General features: G+C 34.1%; 3 protein-coding genes and 1 pseudogene across 3 annotated transcripts; 2 read left to right on the top strand and 2 right to left on the bottom strand.

Annotated features, from left to right (window-relative positions):
- Nucleotides 1–75: 75 nt before the first annotated feature.
- LOC145580632 (uncharacterized) lies at nucleotides 76–3,513 on the bottom strand. The gene is made up of 3 exons (XM_081637765.1): nucleotides 3,132–3,513; nucleotides 2,951–3,036; nucleotides 76–238 (listed from the first exon to the last, which is right to left on the bottom strand). The coding sequence occupies exons 1-3, from the start codon at nucleotides 3,345–3,347 to the stop codon at nucleotides 76–78; spliced, it is 465 nt and encodes a 154-aa protein (XP_081493891.1). The 5' UTR covers nucleotides 3,348–3,513.
- A 3,685-nt stretch (nucleotides 3,514–7,198) lies between these two features.
- Nucleotides 7,199–11,512, top strand: LOC145582725 (putative arabinosyltransferase ARAD1). The gene is made up of 4 exons (XM_081639724.1): nucleotides 7,199–8,202; nucleotides 9,784–10,080; nucleotides 10,176–10,271; nucleotides 10,924–11,512. The coding sequence occupies exons 1-4, from the start codon at nucleotides 7,645–7,647 to the stop codon at nucleotides 11,347–11,349; spliced, it is 1,377 nt and encodes a 458-aa protein (XP_081495850.1). The 5' UTR covers nucleotides 7,199–7,644; the 3' UTR covers nucleotides 11,350–11,512.
- A 1,055-nt stretch (nucleotides 11,513–12,567) lies between these two features.
- Nucleotides 12,568–14,241, top strand: LOC145581628 (flavonoid 3',5'-methyltransferase-like). Its single transcript, XM_081638644.1, has 5 exons — nucleotides 12,568–12,624; nucleotides 12,812–12,897; nucleotides 13,366–13,510; nucleotides 13,614–13,745; nucleotides 13,933–14,241. Exons 1-5 carry the CDS (start codon nucleotides 12,568–12,570, stop codon nucleotides 14,239–14,241), a joined length of 729 nt encoding a protein of 242 aa, XP_081494770.1.
- Nucleotides 14,242–14,269: 28 nt separating this feature from the next.
- On the bottom strand, nucleotides 14,270–14,455 carry LOC145583675 (small nucleolar RNA U3; annotated as a pseudogene).
- Between the last annotated feature and the right edge of the window lie 4,590 nt (nucleotides 14,456–19,045).

Genomic DNA, 19,045 nt, shown 5'->3' with positions numbered 1-19,045 from the left:
ACCATTTACTAAAACTGAAGCATCAAATTCCGTTGTATTCACCGATGATATTCTATTACCAGATAGAGAGAAGCATTACAAACTTGAACCATATGACCTAAACGATATAATTGCAAACCAAGAGCACCGGTTATACCTCATGAGAACATTGGTGTGGGCTCTATAAGCCAAAGATATGCTGTGACCTAAAAACATCATGTTGAAAGTCCCATTAACCATATTTTCCTCAACCTCAATCCTGCAATTAACATATTCCCTTTGTCAGAAAAACCAAAAATCACAAAGAAAAAAAAAATTACAAACATAAATTCATAATTATTATAAGTGATTATTTTGAGCTTAAAATACCAAACAAAAACACAATGCTTCATTGGATTTAGACTTATTATGAGCAAAGGTGGAAAGAAATAGAGAGGATTGGAAAGGCTAAATTGACCTCACTTCTCGTAAGACCCAACCAAAGGAAAAGTAGCAATGTCGTTGGTTAGGAAAAGAAATACATATCGGTATATGCTTTATTTTTCAAAGAATTGTCGACCGATGCAAGATCGTGACGATAATATCAAATAATTAATAAGACTATTGTTTCCTTTCATGATTAAGGTCAAAAGTGCATTAAACACATTTCATATTACAGGGTAAGGGATGGAGTAATAGAAGATCTCTAACTAAGAAGAAAGTCAATAAAGGATAAAAAAAGGTAACTCTTAACTCCTTCACACATTAAAGCAACATTTTTGTTCATTCTCGAGGTTGTGATAAAGTTTGTTGTACTTCGCACATTACCATTCTCTCCGATAAAAAAATTAAATGTTTCACCCAATATTTTTTTTTATGCTAGAAGAGCAATTCATTCTAATAGAATCATGAATGAATATTCCTTGTAACCCACAAAAAATTTCTCATTTGTCCTCAAATCCTTGTCCCATATAAATCTCCTTATTTCTCCTCAAATCCTTGTACCACATAAACAAATGATGTTTTGATTTTCCACCCATATCTTTATTAATTATTATTATTCCTCTCTCTACTCTCTTAATTGAAAAACAATAAACAACATTAGCTACCTATTCAACAAAACCCCACCAAAATGACCATTAGCTACCTATTTTATAGTGAATGATTAGTCATTGTTAAAAAGATAGATATGTTGTGGATTTTTATGGATTTAAAATGTATTAACATGAAACTAATTAAAAAGGTATTTATAGACTTAAAAATTGTAAAGGAATTCTAAAGTTACAATTTTATATGATATGTGTATACAAATAGGAGTAGATAATAATGAATATGAAATTTGTATATTAATATATTATACATAAGTGTATATAGATTATTATTAGTATTATCATTTGCTACTTATTATCTAATTGATGATGTTGTGAGATCATTTTTGGTATGAACAATTGTTATAGTAGCATAGTTCACTAATTATGAAATAAAAATAGTGAGCAAAGATAAAAACTTAAAGAGAAATTACCTTCTAATCGAAGAAAAAATTACAAATTTGTTAAAATAAGCTTTGTAGGTAGTTCAAGAAGGGTTTTGTGTTAAATGAGGGCATAATTGTCACCTTTAGATGAATATTCTGCCGAAGCAACTTATTGGAAATACACTTATTCAAGGTACGATTGACTTCGGAATGCACTTATTTAAATCCTCGATCACTTCACTTCTATCATATACTAAGGTTAGAAATTACTAGCTTGTCATTAAGCGTTCCTGAGCCTAGCGAGGGCTCAGTCACTTCAAGGAGAGAAGCGTTAGCTTTGATTAAACTAGGTCAGGAGTGTTATCCTCGAGGGAAGTACGCTTCGTTTCTATGGTCTCTTAGTTAATTTACAAAATCCTAATCTTACTTGAGGTGATGGTTCCTACTTGAAGTATATCTAAGCTCTTTCAATCACATAGGAAAAATCTCACTTGCAGAGTCTTCCGAGAAGGGCTCAGCCCGCTATAAGGACTCCGAGAAAGCAATTGCCGAGCCAGAAAAAAAAAAAAGTAGACCACCAAATACCCCAATTAGCTTATTGTGTTGGTCAATCAACTAAAATTGGTCGAATTCTCTAAATTTGCCCCCAATAAGCTCATCACCGAACACCCTCTAAGAATATTTTAAAACAAAAGGAGTATCAATACTACGTACTACATAGTATATAGGTCATACTTAAAATTACAATCCTTTCTCTAATTTTTCATTTTTCAAGTGTATCATTTTGGGTTGTGTCTTTATTCATAGACCTACACTCTTCATATACTCCCTCTGATTTTTTATATTTTTAATGCATCACTTTAGCTTACAAATTTGTCGAGGCACAATAAATATTATTAAAAAAAATATACGTAGTATATTTTTTATAAAAGTAGACATTGCAACTAATGTGGAATACCAAGTGATACATTTTTTTTTTCAGGAAAAAAAGAAAAACGAAGAAAGGAAGTACCATCTTTGACTTAATTTATTTTAGTAGTATACTCCGTAAAATAAATGCGAAGTAAACATTATTAGGTATAGTGTATATGGTGACATAATGCTTATTTTCATAATATCAAGTTCTTATAATTTTTTGAATATACAATACTGTAATACAATTAAAGATGTAAATGGTCAAGTTGCATCTCAACAAATATATCGGTCAAAATAATGCTTTCAAAAGAAAACCGAGTATTAAACATCAACTCACCATATCAATATAGATTGAAAGTGAATATAATCAAATTCTTTATGATAAAATTGACGACTAATAGCTATCACAATTTGACAGCAATTATATCTCAACTCCAAACTTTAACCAATTCAATATACGTAGTATGTAGGCCATAGTCAACCAAACAAAAAAAGGGAGTAATCAATATCCACAAAAAACAAGCAATAAATTCATCCACTTTTTTACACCAAAAATCATGATTGCAATCCCATCAACAAAAATGCAATCAAATAAAAACCAACCTCAAATTCGAATTCGCTCGATTTTTCAACAAATCCAATTGCTCTTTAATATAATCAGCAGCTTGCTTTAAACCTGGACGCCCTTCCTATCAATCACAAATTCACACCCAAAAAAAAAAAAAAAAAAAAAAAATTAAAAAATTAAATACAAAAATTATGAAATCAATCATAAAACCCTAACCTGGCGGCCACCGATATCTTCAGACAATACACGAAGATGCTGAAGAGCTCTAGCTTCGGAGAACTGATTAAGAGGTGCGTTAATGGCGAGAGGTGTGATAAACTTCATATGAAGAACAGAGTATACTAATACAGATATTAATCCATACAAAATTGTTAATGAAATCAGTAATTTGAATGCGGAGATATCTCCAGATTTTAGTCTGAAAATCGCCATTGGAGGAATGATGAAGAATTGCAGACAACTTGTGAAATTTTAAGGAAGATGATGTAAACCCTAGGAAATTTGGGAATGATAAATAGGTGGGAAATTTTGAAAATTTGGAGGTTTCTACCTAACTGATGAGATTGATGATTGATTGATGACTGATGAACAGTTACAGACTTACAGTTAGTGTGTTTTTCATTATTTGTGTTTTTTATGTTTTTTTTGGTAGATTAGTCTAAATCAAAGTCCTAATCACACTCTCATATAGTCAAAGAAGATCAAATAATATGGAGTATTGTCTTCATTCTCGGATATTTGTATAAGAGCAACTCCAATGGTTATAGGTATTAGGTAGGGATTTGCTTGCAATATTAATTAATCTCTAGCTACTACCTTAACCATTTGATGTAAATAATACAATTAGCTTGGCCAAACAAATTAAAACAATTTCAATAGTAAGCTAATTATTAAATTAGCTTGTCATGCCACATAAGATTTCAAACTAACTTTGGGCTTGTTCACTTCAACTTAATTTCTGTTCAGTTCAGTTCAGCTCCTAATTTCATTCTCTCATAAAATATTCATTTTATCTCAATTCAGTTCAGTTCAGCTCCAATCAATTCAGTTCAGTTCAGTAAATGTGAACAAACCTTTTCTTTATAGCTATTCTGTGCCCCAATGGTTAGCTACTAGCTTGTTAATTAAATAAGCTTGACTTCCTCAATTAGCCCTAGAAATTTAATTATTTTAATACTTCCTCTGTTTTTTTTAGTTGACATCTTTCTATTATCACGCTTGCCAACGCATGTTTTTAATGATTAATGTCTCGAATTATCAACATTGTAAAATTATAAAAAGTGGATATTAATAAAATATACATTGAAATGATTCAAACAAGATCCCACATGAATATGTTTTATCATATCTATAAACCACAAAAGCGAGTCAAAGTATGTTGTATGAATAGTGTAAAAGTCAAACGGTGTCAACTAAAAAAAACGGAGGAAGTATATTAATTTCCAATAATTTTGGAAACTTTTTTGTCAAGCAAATTAGCTTAGACAAGCTAATTTGCTTGGCCAAGCTAATTTTTTTTTAGCTCCAATGGTCAAGCTAGTAGCTAGAGACTTTTGAAAATTGCAAGCAAGTCCCAGCTACAACCATTGGAGTTGTTCTTAGCTTTGTCAAGCTAATTTGCTTGGGAAAAAACTTGCTAAAATAAAACAACTTAGAATAAATAAAATGAAAATCAACGCAAATAAAGGAGGTAACTGTAATCCATTTAAATAGAAAGCTATTAGCTAGCCATTGGAGCTAAAATGACAATTAGCTTAACAACTTATGTAGCAGACAATTAGCTTGCCATTGGAGTTGCTCTAATCCCACACTTTCAAAATGAATACGAGTACGAAGTAACTATACATAAAAATAAAATTAAAACTAAAATTATGTACTTAGTCTCTTGAATCGTCTTGATGAAACTGGTATTCGAATTAACTTTTTATTTATTATTCTTTTTAACATTTTAAAATTATACTTATTGATAATTAAAGATATTATGTCAACCCAAAGAAGTAATTAAAGATATTTTTGGTCAAAATACTGATGATATATATATATATATATATATATATATATATATATATATATATATATATATATATATATATATATATATATATATATATATATATATATATATATATATATATATATATATATACAAGGGCGGGGGTGAGAATCGATCCTAAGAACTCTTGGAATCGGGAGGGAAACTTTAACCACTTGAGCTATCCATCACTCTCAAAATACTAATGATGTTGACATACGTGTTTAGAAGAACTCTTGGAATTGGGAGGGAAACTCTAACCACTTGAGCTATCCCTCACTTTCAAAATACTGATAATGTTGACATACGTGTTCAGATTAATTGGGGCGTTTATTTTGAAATAAAGGGAGTATTAACTCTGTTCCCTTTTGTTTGTCTTATGCATTTTGTACCACTTTTAATAATTAAACTATCCAGAACCAAAAGATCAGCCAATTCATCAAACCACTGATGGTTCCTAGCTAAGTATCACCAAAAGTTTTTTCAAGTTACCTATAACAAATTCTAAATCAAAACCTCTCAACACCAACCATTTTTCCAATATTTCTCCAATTAAACTTAAAACATCCAATAATTTTTGAATTACCTACAAAAGAGGCAAACTTACAATTAATTGCATAATTAAATTCAATAACAAGGCCAATTTGAATATTTTTTTCCCTCTTGGCTCTCCTCCCATCCATCATCTTCACTAACTTTTTGTCTTTTCCTCTTCTTCATCACTGGATATTGAATGTGGAGGGTGTTGTTGCGAAGATTATGAATTTTTGGGAGTCATTAGAAATTTGATTTGAAAAGGAGAGAAATATATATGAGGAAAATGAGGAAGGAGGTGGTCTAGGTAGATGAGGTAAAGGAGCTTGAATTTTAGGATGAATGAAGGGGAGGAAAAAGACTGCATGATAGTCGTGTTTTTGCCATTTATATGAATGAGAGAGAATAAACAAGTTGATATCAGCTACTGAAGTGTTGATATCAAGTATTAAAATATAGATATCAACAATCGAAATGCTCATATAAGTTTATTAAAATGTTGATTTAGATATTAAAATGCTAATATTAGATTTTAGAGTGTTGATTATCTGATATTGAAATGTCCATATAGGTCATTGAATTGCTGATATAATCCATTAAATTGACGATTTAACCTACAAATCTGCTGATCTAGGCAATTGAATTATCAATATAACTATGGAATTGACAATGTAAGTCATTAATTTGTATAATTAAGCTAAGTACTAAATTGTTGCAATAGTGATTAGACTCACAGCGAGACTCTGAGTCTAATCTCACATAATACCTTTTTCACATTCAAACCTTAGTCCCCTCAAATTTTATAACAAGATCGACCTCAAATTGTTGATGCATTAGTCCATTCAACACTCCATTTTAAGTAAAAACACATAGGGTAATTTTCTTAATCTATTTAGGCTTGGAACTTGTAACAACTAACAACTATAGCTTTTGAGTCAAAACATTTTGATAGACCTAAAGCATGACATGTTGACTATTTTACTATCTTTAATTTTACAGTAATCTTCCTTCATGAACCCACCACAATGTTGCATAAGAATAGCATGACATGATTAATCATTTTTAGTTATGCCACATTACTATATTAGGTATGTTCTTAATATTTTGTAAGCTATAATAGATGTCACAAACATTCACAATAAAAATTACTTAGTATTTTGCTTGATCTAATTTACTTCGTAAATTTTAACAAGACTATACAACCTTATGCTTTGGTGAAAGCATCTATACATTGTTGAGTTAGAACATTGACATATTTCATGCTCGACACTTATACATTGTCACATTAAGACACGCTCTTAATATGATAAGAACACAACTACCTCATACTACATATAATCAAGTGGACTACTTTTATGAATTGTTAATTATTTGGATGAAATCTTATATGAACTCATGTATTGTTTTCTATGATTTGAATTCTCATTATCACTGCTAAGTGCTACTTGTATAAGGCTACAAGCTTAAAATTCAAAATAAGAGTACATACTAAGCACATATCTTTTACAAATAGATTAGTCACAAACTTAAGATCAAATGCCTCGAGTTCTCGGTGCGTCTCACTTTATAGCCAAAGCCATACGGCGCCCATACCTAGTTCCTCTAGTCCAAACAACTCTTTCCACCATCTCAAGAGTCAAGACCACAAAACCCTTTACAGCCCAGACAATTTTATACAAGTCCAAGTATCAAACCCACAAGCTATTGCCTATTAGGAGTAAACCTCAAGAAACATCTGATGAATTTAAGCATCTAATCTAATCCAATCAAACCCAACCTAAAACCAGCTTTACAAAAACTTCACTCAACCACTTTAACATTTTTGTCATAAAAAAACCCAGATTCAGCAGCATCTATTCTGCACTACTAAATTACTAATTCCAGTAGTTTACAACTGATAAATCTTTTATCTTTATATTTCTTCTTTCTCCTAAAAAAACGTTCACATTCTATCTGACAAAATTCACCCTTATTTTTCATTTTCTGAATTTCTTTCCATTTTCATAGTTTTAAATTATAAAAACTCATCCACGTCTAAAATTCACCAATCCCACAACTTTTTTCCACCCAATCTGAAAAACCCATCAAAAATTTCCCAAAATTATGATCACCCACTTCACAAAACCACACAATTAGATTGATTACAACAAACCCAGAAAAATTATGAGCAATTGTGAAAAACAAATGTACAAAAAAGCAGGATTAACACTTGCATTTTTCATAATTCTTACAATTACATACCTTTTTTTGATCGGAACCCTTGATCTGAGAGGGTCTTACTTCACCCCATTTCTCCAATCTTTGCCGTCTGAAACACCTAACTATGTCCCACCTTGCCGGAGTTTATCTCCGTTGAGAGTTTACATGTATGATCTTCCGCAAAGATTCAATGTTGGGATGCTCCGGCGCCGGAGCTCCGATGAAAATCCGGTGACGGTGGATACGCTGCCGCCGTGGCCGGCAGTTTCTGGGTTGAGAAGGCAGCATAGTGTTGAGTATTGGATGATGGCTTCTTTGCTTGTTAAAGGGGAGGAGAGAGAAAATGAGGGTGAAAGTGGAAATGGGGTTGGTGTTGGGGAGGAGAGAGAAAGTGAAGTTGTGAGAGTATTGGATCCAGAAATGGCGGATGTGTTCTTTGTGCCGTTTTTCTCATCTTTGAGTTTTAATGTTTATGGGCATAATATGACTGATCCTAGTACTGAACGTGATAAGCAACTGCAGGTAAAATTATACTCTTGCTCACTTGTTAATATTGGGTTTTTGAATCTTATGTTTAATGTGTAATTGGTGCATAAAAAGCCGAAAAGGGCAATGACATAGACTAGATTCGATCCCGGGTTTGTATAGTTTGATGTTGAGTGTTTGTGTATGTTTAAGAGAATAATTTAGTATAATTGGGTTTTGTGTAGTTTGATGTTGAGTGTTTGTGTATGTTTGAGAGTATAATTTAGTATAATTGGGTACTGTATTAAAATTGTTTTGGTTATAGTGGTTGATATTGGTGAGTGGAGTTGATGTTGTAGTTTAAGAGTGTAATTTAGTAAAATTGGCATAGTGTATACGAATTGTCTTGGTTGATATTGGTGAATGGTGATAGTAGCCGTTGTATTTTTAAGAGTAAAATTTAGTATAATTGGGTAGTGTATAAGAATTGTCTTGGTTGAAATTGGCGATAGTAGTTGGTGTTGTATGTTTCAGATTAAATTTAGTATAATTGGGTAGTGTATAAGTATTGTATAGGTTGATATTGGTGATAGTAGTTGAAGTTTACTTTAGAGTGAAATTTATGATTTATCTGATTTGGGTTTGTTATAGGAATTGACTGTGGTCATGGTTGTTCTAAAAATATGATTGTGGAATGAATTGGATCTTTTTTCACCTATGTTCAATGATTAATATTGTTTGTAAAAGTTTGCCTGGGAGTTGGGAATCTTGGGATGATTTGAATGTTTGCAGTTTCTAAGAAGATATATTGTGGACTTGAACTGCTGTAAACCTGTAATCTGATGGCTTCTTTCTTTCCTTGCTGATAGGCAGATTGAGATTGGAATTTATTGGTGATTTGATTTGTTTAGCTTCAAAATTTGATGACAAGAATTGATTATTAAAACTCGATATTTATATGAGCTGTTGGCTTCCCCCTACCTGTCTCAATTGGCTCATGAGATATCTTCCTCGCCATTGACTGGATTCATGCCAGGTTGTTGTCTCGAGTTAAAGAAGTGATACGAAGAACACATTTTTTTTTTCTTTTCCTCATTTCTGGTTCAATTTATGATTCCCATAGTAAGGATGATTAAAGTGAGGGGCCATAACGAAGGAGTGTGGCTTAGTTATTTTAGTGATTGGGAGGTTTCTTGATACTGCTGTCTAGAATATTAGACAATTGATAATCTCTGTCAGTACTCTTTATGGTGGGTTTTCCAGTCGACTAGGTTTGTTTTGGTAAGGGGAAATGATTTTATGACTACAAAGCTGAACTATTATTTTGACCTGTAGAACTACTTGAATCTGTTTGTCCATTTGGGTGCCTGGTGGTGACATACTGTTTGGATAGTGTTAATCAATTGTCTGAGTTCTTCTTTTATCACACGAGGTATTGTTTAAATCTTCCAATTTCTTTTTGACCGCACAGAAGCATCTTCCTGCACATTGTTAACTACTTTGCCACTTGACACCTTTGAAGTGTTAAAATTGTGGATTAAGCTGTTCCTAATTCCATGAGAATACTAGTGAACAGCAAGAATTCGCCTGTTATCTGACTATTTATAAAGTGTTTATTAAGTTCACTCTTGGTTTTAGGTTGATATATTGAAATATTTGAGGGAGTCTAAGTACTGGCAAAGGTCAGAAGGCCGTGATCATGTCATTCCTATGCATCACCCAAATGCTTTTAGGTTTCTTCGGGAGCAAGTGAATGCATCGATTCTCATTGTGGCAGATTTTGGTCGTTACTCGAAGAGCATGTCAAATTTAAAGAAAGATGTTGTTGCCCCATACGTCCATGTTGTGGATTCATATACTGATGATGACACCCCCAATCCCTTCAAATCTCGCACTACCCTGTTGTATTTCCGTGGCAGGACTGTGAGGAAAGATGTAAGTTCAACCTTCAGGCCAGTATTTCATCATTCTCGTAAAAATCTTTTGTTGGATGAATGTAATTGCTAATAGGTAGCTTTTGCTATGTTCAGGAAGGTGTGGTTCGTGCTAAATTGCAAAAGCTTCTGGAAGGTTATGATGATGTCCACTTTGAAAGGAGCTTTGCCTCAGAGGAAAGCATAAGATTGGTATGTCATTTCAGTAACTTTCACTCTGAATTTCCGAATCTAAATAATTTTATGTTGAAAACAACACTTGTGAATTGTGATGGATGTTGATTTGCTGAAGTACTCCTTGAAAAGTAAAATTATGTGAATTTAGAATCCTTAAATTTTATATTATACTTAAATGTGGTTCCTCAGAGTTGTTCCCTTCACTGGCACTTATTCTCCATTTGCCACCAGAAGTGAAACAACAGTGACTCGGTGAGAACCAGGAAGTGTAGCCGTGTATACTGTAATCCCTGACCAATTTAAACCAGAAGTTGATTGTTTCTGAAAGTTATTATGAAAAAGAATCCCACTTTCATAACTAAAAGGGTAGAAAATAGCCATTGAAAATTATGAAAAATGGTTAGAAATACAAGTCTAGACGCACAGTTAGTGGCTTAGGGCAACAGCATATATAGATGGGCAATCTACAGCAAAATGAGCAACTATTGTATCAAGGATAGATGCAAATCGTTTTTCTTACCCCAGCTTTACCCTAGCAGATTCTCTTTTCCTTTATGTTTTTAGGGGAGGGATGTGGAATTTAGTGAACAGTGAAATAGCCGCTGGTTAAATTTTTATCTACTTGGACTAGTAGCTTTATTGTAGCTAATGCATCTTGTTTTGACAGTCCACACAGGGGATGCGAAAATCAAAGTTCTGTCTACACCCGGCAGGAGATACCCCTTCCTCATGCCGGCTATTTGATGCTATTGTCAGCCACTGCGTGCCAGTCATTGTTAGCGACCAGATTGAGCTCCCCTATGAAGATGAACTCGATTATACTGAGTTCTCTCTCTTCTTTTCAACCACTGAGGCAATAGAACCTGGTTATATGATCGAGAAGCTTCGCCAGTTCCCAGAGGAAAAGTGGCTTAAAATGTGGAACAAACTGAAGAACATTTCCCACCACTACGAGTTTCAATACCCCCCAAAGAATGGCGATGCAGTCAATATGCTATGGAGGCAGGTTAGGCATAAGCTCCCTTCCGCAAAGCTTACTGCTCATAGAACTCGAAGGTTAAAAATTCCTGATTGGTGGGGAAGGAGAAGGTAGCCGGTGTGTACTTTTTGTACCTAACTGTACTTATTTTTGTGTGTACAGTTTCATATATACAGTTTGAACTTTCCCAAAGAACGGGAATTATAGGTTATTCACTTATTCATACATGTTTTTTGAGCCTGTGACATCCGATCTGATCCATTTGTTTCATTGTCTGTATTCTCTTTGTTGCATTATTTTAAGCTGCATTATGTTGGCATATCCTTTATTAAATCACCTGAGGTATAATCCAGGCTGTGATGTATGACTTTTAGTGCATTATTTGAACCGACAGTACCATATATCTAGGATCATCTTTTCATATTTTCATTTGGATCGAGTGATCTGCGTGTTGTTAATCATGTATATGCTGTGGCATGTCTGTCCTCGTCTAATTTAACAGATGATAACATTGATTCTACTGAAAGTATACCTGCAAGACTGCAATGTGACAGTAAAACTAAGATATGCAAAGTACGTGTAACAGCTTCACTTTCTTCATTTGAATTAAGATTTGAGATACTGAATTACCGAGTACAGTAATGATCTTCATTCATGTAAAATTTGAGATCGAAAGTCAAGGATGTACCAAAAAGTGTTTAACAACAGCATGGACTTGATGCCTTTGAGCTACGATTACACACCAGCATCGAAAACTTTCAGTATTTACGCCGGTGTTATTCTAGTACAAAATGATAGCTCAAGGCGTGCATTCGTAAGCTAACTGGGTGCAGAATCTGAGATGGCCAACAAAACTTGTTATCCTTCCCGTGCTTGGACGAGCCAGGTTTAAGACAACATAAAAGCCAAAACCATCTATTGAAAAATAGTCGTAGATGTAATAATTTAAGTAATTTTTTTCTCTCTAAACTGTTGCAACTAGTCCAATATTCTCTTCTTCTAGTTCATAAGAGTTCGCTGCTAAGCCAAAAGGCCAGCTAAATATATTTGTATTTTCTAATTGATCAATAATGTTATATAAATTATAATAACTTATCCCTACTCATCACCTAATTTAGCTATAGAAACATTTTCTACTCTTTACCAACTCTATGTTATGAAAATATTCGATTGGCGGTTAATAAGTCAAAGTCAACATAACGTTACACATAAAAACACTAAATTTTTATGTACCTGCCTCAAAGAGAATCAAATAAACTACTTAAAGACAACTAGTAGACCAGTAGTATAACTTAGCAAATTAGTGACATTACACAAAATTAACCAACAACAATGGATTTGGAAAAAATCAAGGAGAAGACTATTCTCTGCAGTAAAGCCCTTGAAGAGGTTAGTTATTCTTAACCAATGTCGCTACCCTATTCCGAATTCAGTTGTTACAGTGCTAGTTAATATCAACGTGACAATTAATTTGGATGAAGGGACGGCGTAATATTATTTAACTTTTAAATACTTATCATCTTTGTAGTTAAGTTGAGAAAATACAGGACATGATTTGTTATGAATTTTGTGATAGTACATCTTGGATACCAGTGCTTACCCCAATGAGCATGAGCAGCTGAAGGAACTTAGAGATGCCACTGTAGAGAAATACAAACATCTGTAATTTCCTCTTTTTATTTTTCTCTATCTATATAGCTTTAAACTCCTTTATGTGGATAAATTATCTTGCAAAAATTTTCCAAATGTGTGAAGTACTCTTGTCCCACATCAGAAGAGTGGTACAAAGATGACTAGTCTATAAAATTTGTTTAGAAGTCTGTTAAATTATGATTTTACGATAGATACTCATTTGACTTATCCAGGTTTGCTTATTTTGACAAATTTTTCCATATACCCCAGGTTAATCAAGTGGTAATATATGATGCAACTTAATGTAAGTAGTGTCATATTCGTGTATGGATCATACCACACATAAGATAATTTAAAGGGTTGTTTATACTCCAACACGTGTAATGCATGTACATAATGCGTCATATTCCCATATCATATAGTCATAGTTTGAAGCCTTAATGACATGATTTCAAAATTAGAAATAACTTAGCAATGCTTTTATTCCCTGCTTTCCAGGAGTATATTGAATACGAAAGCTGATGAAGCACAATTCATTTCAATGCTATTAAAACTAATGAATGCCAAAAACACCATAGAAATTGGAACTTTCACTGGCTATTCACTTCTTACTACTGCCTTGACTTTGCCCGTTGATGGCAAGGTGATAAACTTTCCATACATTCGATCTCTCTATTAATTCACCCCTTTAGTCTCTAATTAGTATAGTCTAATTGTAATAATAATGTCGTAATATATGATTGTAGATTCTAGCCATCGACTTGGACAGAGAAGCATATGAGGTTGGACTACCATTAATTAAAAAAGCAGGAGTTGAGCATAAAATCGACTATATTCATGGAACTGCCCTGCCTGTATTACATGACCTAATAAGCAAGGTAACTTTATTAGTGATTGTTGTTTAAATGATTAATTTGTTTAATTTTTCTCAAAAACATACTCGTATAATTCTTTCATAATGGTACGTATCAGACTATCAGAGCCTAGGTAATATATAAGTATGATGTTTAATTCCGAACAAAGAAAGTACTCATGTTTAACCCGAGATGTAACAAATGTGAATAGCGCAAAGAAGGGAGCTTTGATTTTGCCTATGTTGATGCGGACAAAGAAAACTACATCAACTACCATGAGCTATTGTTGAAACTTGTTAAGGTTGGAGGAGTAATTGCCTACGACAACACTCTTTGGTTTGGTTCGGTTTGCCTTCCTGACGATGATGAGATATTCAACAATGACCTTGTTATGAAATATCTTAATGAGCATGGTCGTGACGCATTACAGAAGTTGAATAGTTCCCTTGCTTCGGATACTCGAGTCGAGTCCACTCTTCTTTCAATCGGCGATGGCCTTACTCTTTGCCGGCGTAAGTGAAGAAGAAAACACAGTCGAAAAAGGTTTGAGCTTGTCAGAACACCGTGTTACATAGCGAACGATCCTCAACGGCACACCAAGATCAATGGTAGGCCATTACTCACGCTCTAGTACACTGTCATAGTTCATCCACCAAGCTTTGATTTCTGTATAATTTGTACTCAAGGATACAAAGGTACGAGCCTATAGAAGAGATCCTGTCTAGTAAGGTCGTGCCTCAAAAATTGAATAATGAAGTTAATAAAGATGTATTTCGTTATGTGCGTTATCAATATGGGAATGGACATATGTTAAATTGTTAATATCTTCTTGTTAAGTCAATACTACTCATACCCTTTTTGTTTTTTTGACAAAGAGAGTTTCATAAATATAAGGGCAATTACAGAGTTTAAAGAATGTAAACTAAACGGAAATAACCACAACAAACCAAACCAAACCAACAAAGCCATAAAGCAATAAAAACTTGTGGAAATCAACATTCTTGGGGACTCTTGTGACGTGGATGGATTCAGTAGAAGACTTCTAACCTGCAAAAATATGATTTACCTTTGCTTGTCGAGTTATCGAGGCTATAAATACGGTTAAAAAGCAAAAATAATAGTGCCTTAACAGAGGAACTCTTGCTTAAAATTGAGTCGAAAGTTTGATGGAAGTAAAGAACTACAAATGCAAAATAAATTGAGTGAGATTTTGAGTTCGCAACTCAATGAATAATCCCAAGGGCCTAAAGTCAAAAAATGAGATTCAAGATTCACTTTCACAATAGAGGTCAGTTGACCTTTAGACGTGATATACTCAATGTATTTCACAACTCTTACAGTCATACATGAATATAGAGCTCACAAACGTGTCGTGTCCTGTCATTCTCGTGTTTGAAGATAAACGTATTGAAGGACCTCAACACTAACCTGACCCATTTAGTATATGTGTCATGTCTTGCTGACTCGTTTAATTAATCGTGTTGCAAACTATTAACATTGACCTGTTTTATTCGTATCCGATTTGTGTTGTGTAATTGTGTTATAAGTAAAAATATGTGGATTGCTAAATACCGCCAACGTTTTTTTATCAAACCGCCAACAATAGTGATGAAGAGACAAAATCACCCTTACTCATTTCCCACTTTGCTTTCTCTCTCCTAAGTCCATCAAGTCTAAAAGTCAACCGTCAACCACCACAATAGCAACCACCCATGCCACCACTACACACGCCTCCATGACCACCATAACACACACCTCCATGACCACGACCACCCACCATCACCGCCCACAACTACCAAATTTTAGTTTGTGTTGCCGGAACCACCAATTCACGAAAAACAGTCAACAATCAACATCAAAAATGAAGACCCACCACCTTTGCTCCTCGACTGGTCGGTGGTGGTGTTTTATATCCCAGCTAATAGCACAATCGACGTGCAAAACCGGTCAACCGGGATGGTAACCGATTTCCAGTGCCAGTTGACCACAGTAACCGGCGTCCAAAACCGGTTGCCGTACCAGGTGATCGGTTTTGCACGTCGGTTGACCACGATAACTGATGTCCAAAACCGGTTATCATGGTGTTTTGGTTTTGCTCGAGCGTCGGAAATTATTGAAGAAAAAAAAAGAAAGGAGAAGATTGGGGACGGACTGTTGCCGACCACCTTGATGCCTCCTCCAGTTATCGGCGTCGCTACCCTTTCACCTTCGACGTACAGCGGCTGCTTCCCTTCACCTCCAACATACATCCGTTGACCACGATAACTGATGTCCAAAACCGGTTATCATGGTGTTTTGGTTTTGCTCGAGCGTCGGAAATTATTGAAGAAAAAAAAAGAAAGGAGAAGATTGGGGACGGACTGTTGCCGACCACCTTGATGCCTCCTCCAGTTATCGGCGTCGCTACCCTTTCACCTTCGACGTACAGCGGCTGCTTCCCTTCACCTCCAACATACATCCGTTGTTGTGGTTGATGGTAGTTGGGAAATGGTGGTTGTGGCCCTTATGGGTGATGAGAGAGAAAACAATAAAAGAGAAAGAAGATGGGTGGGGGGGTATAGTAAGGGCATTGATGTCCATTCACCTTAAATGTTGACGGTTTCGATTAAAATTATTGGCGTTATTTAATACCCCCAAAAATATTAGCCTCATTCAAAATACAAGGTTGATGTCAAGGGTTTACGATACGTTTAATTAAATAACCAAACGTGTTATAAGTTCCTCACTCTAAATATTTATCATAAGTTCAAGAAAAAAAAAAAGTGATGGTCCAATTAAGATCTAAGCCAATTGGATACTAATGGATCTGGGAGGCACCGGCCCGTAATCCGTCCACTGACAAGAGCGGGAGGTTTTCGTTGCTCTGTGAAACCAGCCTCACGCGGTTCCCTCCTCTTTAGGATCCATGAAGCTCCGACGTTCGTCAAAGCCCCGTGGATCAGCTCTCAACTTGGACTGGGCAGGCCAGCAAATTGCCAACCCAAGACCCGATCCAATTAGCTTGGTCCATGTTCTATCACGTTGTTACCCCCACTTGGGTTACAAGCTCACGTTACTAAGCTCGGCGAACAGTTGTTGCTTTTGTGAATATATAAAGAACGCGCAAATGTTATATTGTTTCAATGTGGTATTATGTAATCTCACGCTTTCTGTGAGGTCGAACATTTTGGCTCTATTTTGTGCATGGTTATTTCTTGATTTTCTTCCACTCTATTGAATTGTTGACAATATATTACCACAGGCGTTTCCTAACTCTATCCTAATTGTTGAGGATGTTGATTTTTATATTTAATTAGATACGTCTCTTATTTAGTGTTGTTAAAGTATAATTGCTAAACTATTGGAAATATATCTCTAGCTTATAGATCGGATATTACCTAGTTATTCACAATCAAATGTAGTAAAACTTGACGACTATGTTCTTTTACGATGTGTTTGGATAACAAAGGGGAAGAGAAAGGGAAGGAAGGGGGAGGAATTGAAGGGGACGGAGAAGGCCGACTGGTAAGGTTACATTTTTCCTCTAAATCTTTTCAACATTTGAAGGATTTGGTTTATTAAAGAGGGAGGGAAAACGAATCCTTCCCTTTCCCTCCTACCGAAAGGTATCCAAACAAGGAAGGATGATTCCCTTCTTTTCTCTTCTCTTCCTTTCCCTCCTACCGAAAGGTATCCAAAGAAGGAAGGATGATTCCCTTCTTTTCTCTTCTCTTCCTTTCCCTCCTACCGAAAGGTATCCAAAGAAGGAAGGATGCATGCACGATTCCCTTCTTTTCTCTTCTCTTCCTTTCCCTCCAATTCTCTTAATCCAAACAATGCATGTGTTAAAGTTATCAAGCATATATATGCAAGGATATAAATTAGGATAAACAATCAACTTAAGAAAATTACATTTACCTAACTAATACTCGGTGAAAAATGTAAAACACATAACATCCCTTAAATAATTTCATGTAGTAAAAACATTTACAATTTACTATCTTATATATTCTGAACATTTCCATTTTTTTATTGCTTACTTTATTATTTACATCTTTCATAATTCATATTATACTTTTTTTTGACGAGATCTTTCATATTTTACATAATTACTCATATTTTCATTATTTTTTAAACTATGTATCTACATACAATGAATGAGTTGGGAAAAAAAATGTAGTGTATATATAAAATATATGTAAACTTGCATAATGTTCTAATTAGATCTATTAATTACTTTTACTTCTATTTTTCTCATATATTTTAATTTATAGTCAGTTACTTACACACCATTTGGAATTACTAGTCAAATTGCAATATTAAGTTTCATTTAAAGTTGTTTGGTGTTGTTCAAATAATCAAATGTCTAGTAAATGTTCATGCTTCAAGTCAAGTCTCTAAGAGTCAAACAATTACAACTACTTCAAAAGCTGTCAAGAAAGAAATTTCAAGCATGAATATTGTACTCGCTAGTTTAAGTCCAGATACCTAGCGTCGTCTTTTTGGACTTTCCAAATTTTTATTGTTAAAACTCTTTTTCATTTTATTTTTCAGTCACAACCATTGGAAATAAATTACATGCGTAAATAATATGGAGTAGTCAACAATAAAGTTGATGTAAATTACCAAAGACTTTGTATATTCTTAGAAAATGAAATTACTAGAATAGTTTTGGAATTATGTATCTTTGTTGTTGGGCTTTAATTTGTATGGGCGGATCTAATAAGAGGCATGAGCGACATGTGCCTACTCCACCGAATTATTGAAACTTTGGAACAAAAAACTGAAGATATAATGAGACATGTAATATACGAAGTATTTCATTCAATTTTTAATAATGAATTCAAATTGGGATTCGAATTGTGATTCAAATGTTGTTGATTGTGGTTGTTTAGCTCATTGTTATAAATTTTAAACTGCTACCGAGGATAAGCGACAGCGGGTAAATAAAATTGCCTGTGTCATGTTCAATAATTTATCAATGGACTTATAATGTACACCATAATTTTTAAACTATTATATCGTATTATTTTAAATTGTCATTTCAACCGCTTTGACCATGTATAGACATAAAAATAACATAGCACAAGTTTGAAATTCGTTTGTTATTATAAAGATATACTACTATAAAAGTCCAATTTCAAAAAAACATGAATGTATGGCATATTATATGGTTGGTGTTTAGAATTGTCAAACTTTTACTACTACTCATCTAATTAAGTAATGGTCTTTGATGGTGGCTTATATTATATTCGAAAACATTATATATTATCATAAATCATTGTCAAAATTTCTTGGAATATAAATATCTTCTGGGCTGTTTATATAAATATAGCTTCATGCCT

The sequence above is a fragment of the Chenopodium album genome, chromosome 15 (genome assembly GCF_948465745.1).
Source record: "Chenopodium album chromosome 15, dcCheAlbu1.1, whole genome shotgun sequence".
Lineage (NCBI taxonomy): Eukaryota > Viridiplantae > Streptophyta > Magnoliopsida > Caryophyllales > Amaranthaceae > Chenopodium > Chenopodium album.
The sequence above is the reverse complement of the archived record's forward strand: the minus strand, read 5'-3'. Positions and strand labels throughout refer to the sequence as shown.